Source organism: Chlorocebus sabaeus, chromosome 7, assembly GCF_047675955.1.
Source record: "Chlorocebus sabaeus isolate Y175 chromosome 7, mChlSab1.0.hap1, whole genome shotgun sequence".
Classification (NCBI taxonomy): domain Eukaryota; kingdom Metazoa; phylum Chordata; class Mammalia; order Primates; family Cercopithecidae; genus Chlorocebus; species Chlorocebus sabaeus.
This window is the reverse complement of record NC_132910.1, coordinates 57,907,469-57,922,555: the sequence shown is the minus strand read 5'-3', so window position 1 is coordinate 57,922,555 and position 15,087 is coordinate 57,907,469. Positions and strand designations below refer to the sequence as shown.

Here is a 15,087-nt window from a genome sequence, read left to right as displayed (position 1 = left end):
GTTATAGTTAATTGTACTCCTTTCCTTAAATATACTCTCATTAATTGATATGAAATCTGCATGTGCCAATATAATCATCCCAGTGGTTTCATAAATTAGGATAAAATAATACATTTTATTATACGAATATAGCAAAAAGAATTATCTTAAAAAATTTGAACAGTATTATGAACTAAATACTGATGTGAAGTCATGATCTAGTTGTAGATCATGAAAAAATTGTAATCATTGCTATAGAATGTCTAATTTCTGTTTAATACCCATCTTGCATTTCTTTATGCTATAAATAAGTTGTTGCCTATAAGAAATGCACTAAATAAAAAAATACTAAAAATAGAATGTTTCAGTACCTGTTAAAATTACAAGTCTGTCAGGTGTCATAAAATAGTCAGTGCTGATTAGGGGAAGACAACTAATCATTTATTAAGAGGCTATCTGGTAATAGATTAACTAAATAAAATACACACGGTGTCAGTCCCAGAGTGGTACAATAACGCTATCAGAAGGTGAAAGTTCATATGAAAGAACAGCTGTGCCAGGGCGAGAGACATCTTTGTGGAGAAAGCATTTTCAAGACTGGAAAAGGTAAGTGAAATATAGCAAATGGATTGGGATTGCATAATTAATTTTCTAAAAACATTACACCGCTGATTTAGGAGTAAAAAGAAATTGACTGCATCTCACTGCAGTTGACACCACTGAATGAGCTGGGAGAGCTAGTGTGAACTGGGGAAACCTACAAAATGAGTGTCTTTTCATGGAGGTATGAAGCTCCTTCAAGGTGTTCATATTAGGATGTGGGTATAATGGAGTGAGGGGCATTAAAGGACAAGAAGGACCTGCAGTACTTAAAACTGTGTAGTAAAGTTACAAGATATAAGCAAAAATAATAAATGTGCAATATTAAAATGTCTTTATTTCTGAATCAGCAGCGTGGTCAGTTTTAGCAATTGGCAAGTAACTCTGCTTATAAATCTAGTGAAAATGATCAATAACCTTAAAATGCTATAGGTGGCTTATGCTGTGTACAAAGGATCAGCCACTGTACAGGTATTATACATGGAATAGAGTCTCCCAAGATTCTCCTTCCTTCTAACTGAGCTGCCCAATGTGTTAGGCTTGACTTTCTTCGTTAAAGAGCCAACACTAACACTAATGAACCATAGAGATGATTTATTAATTATTTTATAACAGAATTACAAGGAGTTTTTATTTTCACCAATGTTCCCTGGTTGTAAAAAAAAAATTTGGAAAACAGAAGTCGTCTTTAACATTATTTATATTTCATAGGAAAGAAGCATTCAGGAAATCGGGAAGGATGATTTTTTGCAGATACCACTTGTGTATTCAGGCAGTAGGTCGGGAAGTGGGAAGATGGGGGATGTTAAAAATGCAAGAAGGGTTGTTTCTTCCACTGTTCTATTCTTACTTTTCCAATAGTGAATAACCTTTAAATACTACTGCTAGCTTTGCCCCTGAGCTCAGGAACGTCAACACCTTTTCCTTAACCAACTCACCTATCACATTGATGAGTTAACATATTTCTCCTAAAGATGGTTTATATGATCTTCATGTAATTTGGGATTTTTTCCCTCATTTTCTGCAATTATTGTTTCTTAAATCTTTCCTTATCTGTGTTTGACTTCTCTCCCTTCTCATTGTAAACTACTGATATTATTTCCACATTCCCTTCTGTCACTGCTTTAGTGGAGCAGTTCTCCTCCATGCTTTAGTCACTATGAATGAAGGGAAAACAAATCCTACTTGGAGTGCAACCAGGTCAGGTAAGAAACCTTACATTGGGGGAATGTAGAAGCCTCATTATACATGCTATGCCTTTGTTTTCCAACAGCCATGACAGACCCCAACAAGGTAATCATCAACTTGGCCCTCTTTGGCATGACTCAGAGTGGGAAAAGTTCTGCTGGAAACATTCTGCTGGGAAGCACAGACTTTCACAGCAGCTTTGCTCCCTGTTCTGTGACCACATGCTGTAGCCTAGGCCGCAGTTGTCACCTCCATAGCTTCATGCGTCGAGGGGGGCGAGAGGTAACCCTGCAAGTCCAGGTGTTGGACACTCCAGGTTATCCACACAGCAGGCTGAGCAAGAAGCATGTGAAACAGGAAGTCAAAGAGGCTCTGGCACATCACTTCGGACAAGAGGGTCTCCACCTTGCACTCCTGGTTCAGAGAGCAGATGTACCTTTCTGTGGGCAGGAAGTAACTGACCCAGTCCAGATGATTCAGGTAATACTAAGATGCAATTGCACTAATGCTATTATTACCTCTTGGAGGGCATTATCTTAATAGTAAAGAACCATGAACTGGTAAAAATAGTAATTTAAACAACTAAGTGTTGGTCACCTAGGAACAGTAAAAATTATTTGATTTTCCCAAGTCATTTTTATGACTTCCTTCAGAGGAACCCAATCAGTCATTTTACAACTGGTTCGTAGGAAAAAAAAAAAAAAGATACATTAAATTTCAGAGGTTAACCAAGCCTCAACCCCCTGGAACAAAAAACCCAAATAAGTTTGCAAAATGTTGTCCCTGGACTGTCTGCATCAGAATCAACTGGGCTGTTTGTTAAAGAAGATTGATCCAAAATGGGCTGAAACAGACTCCCAGGAGTGGAGCCTGCATATCTGCATTTTCATAACTTTCCATGTATTTCTCAAAAACAGTCAGGTCCTAGAACCACTGAACTTAAACGCTGACTTACATCCATTCAGCATCAAAGGGACAATCTCTTATAGCTGACCAAGAAATGGGTGCTCATTCACTGACTTGGTCATTGAACACTCTACTGAGCATCTGAACAGTGCTTAATTACTGGTAAATGAGACACGAGCCCTTCCTTCAGAAAGTTTACAGTCTAGAAGAGGAAAATTAGATAAATAAATCAGAAAAAGATAACGCATTAAGTGCCAAAGTAGTATAGTGAATGAGAGGGGGCTTCATAAGACTTAAGTCATAGTGGGCATTCAAGGGAGAGTTATGCATTCTTTATAGGAAAACAATTCGGAACTTCAGATTCTTTGCTTGCCTTATCAGCTGTAGCATAAGTGACTGCTCCATTCTAGCCATAAGAAGACCACAGGGACCTCAGGTTGAGCATAAATAACACATGCCACCTTTCTCCGGTGGTCTATTCCTGTTTGTTTGTTTGTTCATTCGTTATAGATCACTAAGTTGGAGACTTATTCAGCCAGTCTCCAGGAGAGGAGCTGGATAAGAGGCCTGTGCATGACCACAGCTAGGAGATGGAGGGAGTTGGGAGTTTGTGTGTGTATGTGTGTGTGTGTACATGTGTGTGTGTGTATGATGTGTGGACTATTACTAACAATAGTCCACACAGTCCTGTGTAGACTATTACTAACAATTCCTGGAAACTGTTCATTGAACTGCTCTATTCAATCTGTGGATTTCTTTGTCTGAGTCAATCTAAATATAGCTGCTGGACTTCACTAGTATTACTCAGGAACCTCAATGAGTCACTGAGCTCAGAGACACCAGGTCTACTAGAAGCTCCACAGTTAAACTTTATACAGAATGGCGATCAGATCTTTTCTGTTCAAGTAGAACTTGTAAAAATGCTACTCTTCTTTTGGTTCAGTCTCAGCTTATACTGACATAGTCCTTGTTACAGCCCAGAAAGATAGTTACTTTGTTTTAATGAAGATTTTTTTCCCTTCAACTAGAAAAGATACTTCTACATGACAGATAAACACATTGTTTTTTGGTAACTGTGTATGTTTCTAAAAATGAAAAAAAATGCCATATGTATAATCACAAGAAACTAGTGGAAAAATCAGGATGACAAGAGCATTAAAAAAAAGTCCTCATCATGCAACTCCTGAAAAACCAGGGACCTGCTATACAAAAGTAAAGAAGAATAGAAGATGATTGCAATTAAAAAACAATATGGGATCTAAGAAAGCCCAAAACCTCCTCCAAATTGTGAAAGCCTGTATTTCAAACAATGTTTCTGGTAGAAATCAAGTGGTGGGAAGCCTGCATCCATGACATCGGTATAATCTTTAGACAGTTCTTAAAAATTCATTTAAACCTATTATTAAGTAAACATTTAGCTGAGGCTATAAATGGATATAATTCAGTAAATTCAGTAAACACATAAACAATTCTTTTTCAAAAGCTACCCTGACTCTCTCCATATGTCTCAATATTTTTCCCTACCATGAACCTATGCTGAGCCCAAAAGGTTATTTTAAATGATATGCATTTTGAAAATAGGTTTTACTAGTTTTAGGATATAGGACAACAATGTCATCTGTGAGGCTTTTTTATACATGTGAACTCAATTCCTACATGTCTTTGGTCTTTTAAAACAATGTTTGGCATATAGTCTTCTCTTACAGCTGCCTTCCAAATCAGTGTGCAATTCAGGAATTGAAGGCAGCGAGGAGATGAGCTACAGCAAAGCTCAGATCCCAAATATTTCTTTCTTGAATAAATAACTTGTCTCTCAAGAAAATCAGCAGCCAAGGTTTAATAACCTTGAGTGGCCTACGATCCCTGGGAGCACTGCAGACCTATTCCTGGGTTCTGCTACAGTCTTTAATTGATGGTCACTTAAGCACAGGCTGGCTGTTTATGATCTTCCTGAAGGTGCCTCAGATGCTGGTGGCAGCCATCTGTATGTGCTCACAGACTGGAAGCAGTTGCAGAATGTCTGAATATTCAACAGGACCAGCAGCTGTTAGGAAGGAGCAAGAAGCTGTTAGGTCCTCAGGTTTCAGGCACACTGTGGATTTCTTTTTCTTCCTGGCTGATGCAAAATGGAGAATGGAGTGCCTGCCTTCTTTCTTTTACCCCTTTGCAGGGACACTGACTAGTTCTGTGGAAAGAGTCTACCAAGCCAGAGTCAGAGAAGTAGCTTCTTCTTTCCCATGCCTCCCTGCTGTCTCTTTAAATATCTTCCCCAATTTGTACTTTAATATTTTGCAGAGGAGTTATATGCTGCCGGCTGTGACGATGGTAACATTTTCCCCAAATGATCCCTTTTTCTTTATTTTTGTTAGGCCTGTATTAATTTACAGTAAAATGATGGAGATATCAGTGAGTCATATCCCCAAAATCGAGAAATAGAAGGAAGAATTTATTCGAATGTTATCTGGAATCTCATTTAAATGTTTACAAACCCACAAATAATGAATCAGAGAAGATATAATATAGTCACTTCAAGGAAAGAGCTAGCATACAGCCAAGCTGCACTAGGAATTGAGCCTAGGTATTGCCTACGGTCCATTTCCCCCCCCACTATTATGGTATTATGTATTATTACTGTGTACAAGCAAGTTTCAAGCATGTACTTTTATTTCATAATCAACAACTGAACTGTTGATGTTGCAGACGAATATGTTTACAAAAAGCTCAGAAAAGCCAATTCAGAGCCTGAAAATACTAAATTAAGATTATGGGTTTAGTTGTTAGAATTTAGTTTTAAAACAGGCCTAATTACTTTATAGGTGTATGACTATAAATGTTACTAAAACTTTCTTGGTTTCAGTTCCTTACTTGTAATATGAAGATAATTTTATGTATGTTAAAGAGTTCTGAGCATTATATTTAATAAATACATCATGCTCAGCATTGCACCTGCTTACAGAAGGTCACAGAAAATGGTAAAGTATTACTAGTATTGTTATTGTTATGATCACTACCGAGATTGTGAATGAGGACTCATTCAAATGAACTACTATATACGGGCAAGATAGCATAGAGATTAAGAGATGGGTTCTAAAGTATTCAAGTCTTAGCTACTTATTTGCTTTGTGATCTTGGGCAAGTAACTTCTCTAAACTTCATTGGTAAGCTGAGAAAGACAGTAGTGTGTACTTCATTGGGTTACTTGTGGGATTAATACCCTATTAACAGTAAATGATATAGCTTAGGCACAGACACGTGGCAAGTGCACAGCAAATAGCTCTGGTCATTATTATTTTATTGTTAGTATTTGTCTTATCCTAAAATTAGGAAATGGTGTTTTTTGGGTTTTTCCTGGTAGACTTCAGAAGAAAATAGAGTAAAATCAAGTTTACATGGTCCTGATTTATAACCATAAGAAGTAACTTTTTTATTAATTTAGAAAAAAATCTGGAAAAATCCTCACTGGCTTAGTATGGTTAAACTGAAAAGCCCCAATTTAGTGGGAAAGACAGGGGACCTTGGTTCCAGGTCCAAACTTGCCAGTCATTAGTCCTATGACTTTGGCCAAGTCATTTGACACCACAAGTCCTCAATACCCTCATCTGTAAAAAGAGGCAGTTTATACAGATGATCTCTGAGGTTGAATATTCTCTGGATCTGACCTAATGAGAAATTATCATACAGCTTTGGCTCTCTGAAAAGGAACATGTAATGTTTTAAGTGGGGTGAGAGTAAGGGAATAGCATAAAGTATTTTAAAAAGTGGTCCTTATTTTCCTCCTGTTCCATGATAATTTTTTTCTCAGTTGATGTCATAGTTGGCTTTTCTTTTTTTTTTTTTTTTTAGTTTCCCCCTAAAAAGTCCAGATGCTATGATTTCATCAACCACAAACAAATGGGGCAGGGCTGGTGAGGTCCTGGGAAAATGAACGTAGTTCCTGGATAACAAAGTTTATATCCTAACCAGTTGTCCCAAAAGGACTAAATGGACTCATACCCATTAGCGCTCAGAAAGCAAACAATTCATGATTGATTGTAAAATTTTCATCTAGCTTAGTACTATATTTAAATTATTAACACCAGATAACTTACATTAACTTATCTTGCTTTTGGATTTTTACGTGAGGTATCAATCAACTGTAATTATTCTTTCTCTGGGTCCATAGAGAACATGTTTGGCCACTAACATGAAGACTATTCAGCAAGCAACACTACTTTCAAATACTCAACTATTTTCTGGACAAAATTGACTTAAAGATTTTAAGCTAAATCAACCACTCTCTTCTGTTTTTGGCAGTAATTCAAAAGTGTAATTTCTCTCACAGTTTAAGATATTAACATCCTTTCGTAAATAATTATAAATATGTAAAAACTTCCCAGTGGCTGAACACATGGACTTTAAAGTGGCATGGAGCTTACAAATCTATTTTCCTTAGGTGCTTTTACTCATTTTCTCTGAATAAGAGTGTGGTTTAAATTCCGGGAAATGTCTGGTGGAGACCAAAAGGGAACATGTCAATGTTACAATACAGAAAAACAGGAACAAAAGAAATACTACGAAAGTTAAACCATTTACTTCATTAAGTACTAACCTAGAAAGAAAATAATTCTGTGTTGTGATATATAACTCAAGAAAGGACTGTTTATGCAAAATAGTTTATTTAACGTGCACTTTTATTGTAGCAATACTATATTTCAAAAATATTTAAGGAGGCAAATACCTTTTCCATTAAGTCACTGGGGCTCAAAAATATTTAATAACAAGTCCACACATCAGCCAATATATATCTAAGCGTAAATTTAGGATGGCTCTCAAGGAGTTAAGAGCAGTAGCTATTTAATAATTTGCATGAAAACATTTTGATATTTGACAACCAGTGTGACCATATTCATAGTGTACTTGGTGAATATCAGGTCTGGCTCTAAATTTGATAAACTTTCAGAGGTAAGAGTGATTGAAGATCAATAGCTGTACTTGTTTAGAAATAAAATCTTAATGCTGTACAATCTCAATCATGCTTGATTACATTAATTACTTTGTTAATTTCTATGTATTTTTTAAGAATCTGGTCACTGCATCATCACATGCAAGGCACTTTGTCTGATCTTTCCTTTTTACTCCTACTTCCCACCTCCACCCCAAAATGGGCAAAATGCTCACCTTTATAGTGCTAACATAATTTCTATCAGATTTGCAATTGAAACAAATTCAAAATATTTCTTTCCTGTCTGTCTCCCTTTCTAAGTTAATTCAGCACACAAAAATCTCCACTAAGTGTAAACAGAATATGTCTGTCTTGTTCCACACCCGTCCCTACCACGTAGAACATGCCTAGAACAAAGTAGACCCTCAATAAATATTTGCAAAAGGAATAAATCATCTAAAGTGCTTTATAAAATTCAAATTCCAGGATCTAGCCCTAATGGTTCTAATGCATTTTTAGAAAGCCTCACAGGTGATTCTGATGCAAATGATTCAGGGATCACTGTATTCCCAGGGCCCAGATCTAATATACTTAGTACTGTATTAATTTTTTTAGTCACTTGCATTAGTTTGCTAGGGCTGCTGTAACAAAGTACCACAATCTCGGTATTTACTGTCTTTCAGTTCTGGAGGCTAGAAGGCTGAAATCAAGGTGTTGTCAGGGTTGGCTCCTTCTGAGGGCTGTGAGAGATCTGTTCCAGGCTTCTTTCTTTGGCTTGTAGATGGCTATCTTCATGTATGAATGGCACTCTCCTGGGACTTTGCCCAAGTTTCCCTTTTTTATAAGGACACCAATCATACTAGACAGGGACTCGCCCTAATGACCTTAAGTTAATAAATTATGTTTGCAATGACCCTATTTCCAAATAAGATCACATTCGGAAGAACTAGGGATCAGAATTTCAACACATGAGTTTGGGGGAGGATGCAATTCAACCCATAACATCACTGTTCATTTACTTTGCAACTCTGTGACTCCTCTTCCAGCAGAGATCTGTTACAGTATACTGAATATGCAACAGACTCTAAAGAGGTCTGCTAATTTTGCTGTTACCATTAGGCAAAATGGGATGTTGACATTATATGAATACTAACTTTTTAAACAATTATTTTTTAATGTTTAGAATCTTTCTATTACAATAATTATTCCCTAACATACTGATCGTCAAACTTTAAGCAGGGTATTTTTAGGAGGAATAGAAATACGCAGTTATTCTATGGTGGGTATACGTAGACAAATTTTGAACAGATATGATGAAAAATTTTGTGCCTATTCCTTGAAAGAGTCCCTCTGAAGAGAAAATAGAAAGTCTAGACTACAGGCAAATTCGTGGTAATAAACTGCAAAAGAAAAAAAAAAAAAAGAAGAAGTAGTTTTACAAAGATTAATTATACTTCAAAACCAAACCCTGAAAAGAAATAAATAGAACCCTAAGCCTTCTATTTGAGATGATAATGAGGGTCTAAATTCCAAATTAATTTAACAGATGTTTACTGAGAATTTACAATGTGCTGAAAGCTTTGATTGATATGGAAAGACACGAATCTTGCCTTCAAAGAGTTCACTATGAAGTTGTAAAAACTGATGTATAAATAAATGACTCTGATAAAAGCCAGACTGTATCAGTTGTAATTGGTAACCATGATTGTGATGTTTCTAATTTTAAATGTTTTGTCCCATAGTTCTCATGAGTATTTTCATGTTAGATTTACATATCCAGATTCCTTCCTTCCTTACTCCCGATTGCTTGCCTTCTTGCCTTCCTTCCTTCCTTTCTCCTTTCTTCCTTTTTTGTTTTCTTACTTATTTCATTCTTTTTGTCTTTCTTTTCAATTTTTCAATATTATAAATTCTAATCCTGTATTTTTTATGTACATTGAAAATGATTTCCCAGACTGTCTTTCAATATTTTCAATAATTTTTGAAAACCAGGGTTCGTGTTAATACATATAACTCAAAGTCTGTAAGTCAGTTTGCCAATATCATAATGGAGAAAATAATAGTATCTCCCACAAAGAATTGTATTAAGCTTCAAATGAGGTAAAGCATGTAAAGTGCTTAGCATAATATCTGGCACTAAATGTTAGTTTTTCTCTCTTCTTTCTTTCTTCTGATTATTAGAAGTCTTGGTGTTTCTTATTATGTTTATTCCTAGGCATTTTGTATTTTTCTTGCTATAAACTGGTAGTAGTTTTGGAAATATTTTGGTAATAGTATGGTTCGGAATGGAGGGAATGTTATTTTGTTGTCACGTTGTGATTTCATATAACTTTGGAAATATCCAAAAAAGTTCAAGGGTTATTTCTAGATGCCTTTCATATTACACAAACAATTTGCCACATGCTGTTACTTCTGCTTTATATCAGCTTATATTCACTAATCAAACAAGAATTTATTACATAACCAACTTCCACATATTAATAAAACAAAGGAACGCCACTCTTCAGTGTTTTTCAACCACGTTAGAGGAAGTCATCAGATAAATTGTGTTCCATTTTAAGCATGTGAATTCAGGAAGATGAGAATCTTAGTAATAATATTTTGTGGTTCTTCCAAATCACCAAATGTATTTTTATCTTAGCTTTTCCATTACATGTCACCTGATTAATCAATAGATTCTTAACAGATTATGTAATTTCATATCTTTAGTAGATGCTTGTAATGATAATGATAACATATTTCTACAAAAAGTAAAAGATAAAACAATTCCCTTGACCAAGGTCCTCTGACTTAAATTCAGTGGCTTTAATGGAGTCAGGTAGTCAGACAAGTATAAATGGAACCAGATAGACAAGTATAAATGATTACTGAATGTTGAAAAATCTATGCAGCAATGCAGTTTTGAGGTTGTGTATATATCAATTATCATAGCAAAATAACAGAGAGAATTTAATTATCTGTTTGATCCTGCCTTTTTCAGAAAGTCAAGCCCTTTCCCTCCATTTGCTTACAATACTTGACCCTGTCTTCATTTCCTACTTCGTATGTCAGCTTTCAGAAACATAATAATATGGATCTGCTGGCTATCTATATTGGACCATAATAAATCCTTTGCTCATGTTTGAGGAATATAGTTCAAGTTCAATAGCTATTTAACTTCTCTCTTTCAGGAACTTCTTGGGCATGCTTGGATGAATTACACAGCCATTCTTTTTACCCATGCAGAAAAAATAGAAGAGGCTGGGTTTACTGAAGATAAATATATACATGAGGCCTCTGATACCCTGATAACACTGCTAAATTCTATTCAGCACAAATATATTTTCCAGTATAAAAAAGGAAAATCACTCAATGAACAACGAATGAAAATCTTAGAAAGAATCATGGAATTTATAAAAAAGAATTGTTACCAAGTTCTTACCTTTAAATGAAATTTAGGTGAAAGGAAAGGAGCATTGGGTATCGGAGTCAGAAGCCTAGCTACAAAGAATGCCTTTATTGACATGAATGTGAACCATAAGTATTCTGATATGCTGCTGGTGAGAGTGTACATTGGTATAACCACTTGGAAAACTGGAAGCTAAAAAAAACATCAATGATTCAAGATTTCTAATGCAGATCCCATGACATAGCAATTACATTCCTGAGTATATATCCAACATAAATGTGTATATTTGTGTACTAGAAGACACGTATGTACAATAATGTTCATGGAACTATACTATCCAAAAGTTAAACATACAGAGTATTCAAATGTCTATTAATAGTAGAATGGTTAAGTAAACTGTGGTACGTTCCCACAGTGGGATATTAGAATAAGCAAGCTCAACTCTATGTAACAATACCAGTGAATTGCTCAAACACAATGTTGAAAAATAAGCCAGACATAAAAGAGTACATACTCCATGATTCCGTGTGCAGAAAGTTCAAAAACAGTAAAACAAATGTAATCTAAACTACTCTGATGGTAGAAGTGCTGGAAATCGGGAGAGTGGTTAACCCTAGGGAGGGGATTGTGAGTGAAAGGTTACACTTGGTGTGGCTTCTGAGATTCTGGTCATGTTCTTTTGTTCTCTTGATTTGGAGCCTGGTTTCACAGGATTTGTTCACTTTGTGAAAATGCAACAACAAACACTTGTGATTTATAAACTACTTGTATATGGTATATTTAAATAAAAGTTAAAAATAATTAGTTATTATCCATTAAAAAGAAACTAGCTTGACTGCTTACTTACTGCCAGAAAAAAAAAAAAATTGTTTAAACTTGTCAGAGTCTGTTTCCTTCTTTGGAATACCTACTCATAGTTATTGTAATGATTAAACACCCTGGCACATGGTAGTTGCTTACAATATGTTAATTTTCTTTTCCACTTCCTTGTAACCTGTGGTTTCTATTTCAGTTTGGAAACATTTGGTAAAAACTCAGAGCAAGCCCTTTTGCAAAAATGAGTATAACAATTGTGATAATTGACTATGAATAAAGCCTTGACCAAAGACCTTCTACCTTTGAAGGTTGGCCACTATGGTTTAGTGGAGAGCTTCAGGATGGTCCCAATGGTAGCAGTGAAAATTGAAGGAAAATAATTCTAATCAGTCATATGAGTGAAGTCCACCAGCAAGTCAAAATCAGTTCACTTTCATAAATATTTGTATACAAACTTCATAATTTATAAAATTCTTTCACAAAGATAGTTCCCAATTTACAAACAGTTTGTTTTTATAATCTAATTTATAAGGAGTTTTTTTTTGTTTGCTTTTTTGGTGTACAATATACTGGATTTGGATTTTCCATTAGAAACAGGATTACAGCTGGTGGTTATTCTCCCAGAATAGTCTTCAAAAGCCTACTTCAATGCACAACATTACGTGAACTCCAGTACATGTTTGAATTTGTGCTAGATTTATACAGTGTTTCTATAGGAAAGCATAATACAGATTCCAACTTAAAACAATATCTCACTTATTTCTTTGCATGACCTCTTTCTCCTATGCTGTGGGCCCTGGACTGAGAAGTAGGAGACTCAACAATGGTGCAGAGTTTGGAAGTGCAGTGAGAACTGACACTGCCCCACGGGTTTGGGGGGCTTGGGACAGAGAAAGAGACTTGATGCTAAGAAGTTGAAACCATGGTGACTGCTGGAGAAAAGGAGGATGGAAAAGAATTCAGGTGTTAAGTTCTTCATATGCTTCATTTATGTGTTGTCAGTTAACTTTTCTAGAACACAAATACTAGTTCATTTCAGGAAATATTTATGGTGCAGAACATTAAGGATTTAAGCTCTGTGAGGCTGGCCTGATATTGATGATTAATAGAGAGGAGCTTTTAGTCAAAGAGGATTTCTGTGATGTTCTTCCCTGAATTATTTATTTTTATATTTGCATATACAGTATCGCCCCTTATCTGTGATTTCACTTTCTGTAGTTTCAGTTACCTGTGGTCAATTGCAATCTGAAAATATTACATACTATAAGGTATCTTAAGAGAGAGACCACATTCACATAACTTTTATTACAGTATATTGTTATAATTATTCTAGTTTATTATTAGTTATGTTGCCAATCTCCTACTGTGTCTAATTTACAAACTAAACTTTATCACAGGAATGTACATATAGGAAAACATAGTATGTTTAGGGCTCAGTACTCTCCTTGGCTTCAGGCATCCATTGGGGTCTTGGAATATATTCCCTCTAGATAAGGTATTCCTACTGTGTATGTGTGTGTGTATATACACACACATCCATTTTCACATCAGTGCTTAAATGTGGTAATATTACATACTTTATTTTCTTTTAGCAGTCTTATGTGGCTTTTTTTGCTTTGCCTTTACCTCTCTCCTCTTCTCCTTGCAAATCTGCCCATTACAGATAACCGATGCCAACCAAAAGCCTGGTGTCCATTGTTTCTATTTTTCTTCATGTCCGGATAATTACCCCCACACAGAACATATAAACACATAAAAATATATAGAACTTTTCTACTTAAAAACAAGTTTTCATATTATACTCTTCATAATATATTTTTGTTTCGGTTTAACACTGTTGTAGGACTTTCTCCTCATTTCAGCTAAAAACTGGGTTCTTGTCACACGACCAAGAGAGATTAGGCTCATGGACACATAGAAGGGTGAGAAAAATGGAATTTATTGGGTGAAAAATGAAAAAAAAAAACTCAGCAAAGTGAGAGGGGTTCCTGTTAATGGGCCCCCATCTCACCAATTGAATCCCAGGTTACCAGCCAGTAACAGGAGAGGCCAGGCTCCTCCTCTCTGCAAACACCACAAACTTCCCATGGCTCCTCCTCATCCCCTCTGTGTGAAGGCCAGTTGGAGATTCTCTGGGAGCCCTTTTTACTTGGCTGTGTCAACACCACCTCATTTAAATTTTTCCAAACCTAAAATTAGACCAAATTCATTCTTTTTAAAGTCTGCAAAAACATTTCACAGTGTTTATGTAACAATTTATGCAACTGCTCCCCTATTGATGAGCTTCCCAGTTTTCTGTCACACAAAGCAATGCTCAAGCAACTATTCTCGTACATATATTTTTAGTTAATACTATTTTTCTGTAAGTTATATTCCCAAGAGTGAGATTTCTGGGTCAAAGTATATATACATTTAATGTATCTTAACAGATTCTTTGCAAAAATATTGTGATAAACTTGATTTCCAACAACATGAGTTGTTTTCTCCCCATCAATAGGTGTTATCATCTTGAACACCTATTGCTAACACCAGTTGAATAAATGTAAAACCACAGCCCACTGTTACTTTATTTGCATTTCCCAACTGGAAAGATTTTATGTGTTTGGAACATTTTTATGTAAGCATTTTGGTAATTTAGACTTAGTCTTTTATGAATTGGATCTTCATATCCTTTGTCCTTTTGTCATTTTTTTTTCTATTGGATTACTTTTCGCTTGGCAAATTGGAAGAGCTCTATATATGTTATAGATATTAACCCTCTGTCTGTCCTCTGAGTAACAATTGTTTTTTCAAATCTATGATTCGTCCTTTAACTTTGTATGGTAAGTTTTGCCAAACTGCATTTGTGAAATTTTTTATAGTCATATATTTCTGTGTACGTGATATAGCTGGGGTTTTCGTTTTACTTCCTTTCAGATGAGTAACCAGTTTTATTTGTTCTATTTATTAATTCATCCTTTTACTACTTAAATGGTAGGTAGGTAGCTAGAGATAGAGATTGAAACGTATATCCTGGATCTATTTCTGGATCTATCCTGGATTCTTAATCCTATTCTATTTTATCTATATTGTTCTCAATACCAGAGTGATTTAATTATAATAATTTTATATCATTCTTTGATATCTAGGAGGTCAAATTTTTTTCCTTTTTTCAAAATATTTTCTGGTTATACTCATTCATATATGTTCATTCATATATGTTCTTGGATTGTTTTTCCTAATTAAAAAAACATTATTTTGGGGTGTGTGTGTGTATGGTAAATGACACCCCATGTTATTAAATCTTCCT

The 15,087-nt window shown here is 35.3% G+C and overlaps 1 protein-coding gene across 1 annotated transcript; it reads left to right on the top strand.

The window, feature by feature from the left end:
* The first annotated feature begins 516 nt into the window (after positions 1-516).
* Positions 517-11,848, top strand: GIMD1 (GIMAP family P-loop NTPase domain containing 1). The gene is made up of 3 exons (XM_007999469.3): positions 517-585; positions 1,853-2,247; positions 10,765-11,848. The coding sequence occupies exons 1-3, from the start codon at positions 519-521 to the stop codon at positions 11,023-11,025; spliced, it is 723 nt and encodes a 240-aa protein (XP_007997660.3). The 5' UTR covers positions 517-518; the 3' UTR covers positions 11,026-11,848.
* The last annotated feature ends 3,239 nt before the right edge of the window (positions 11,849-15,087 follow it).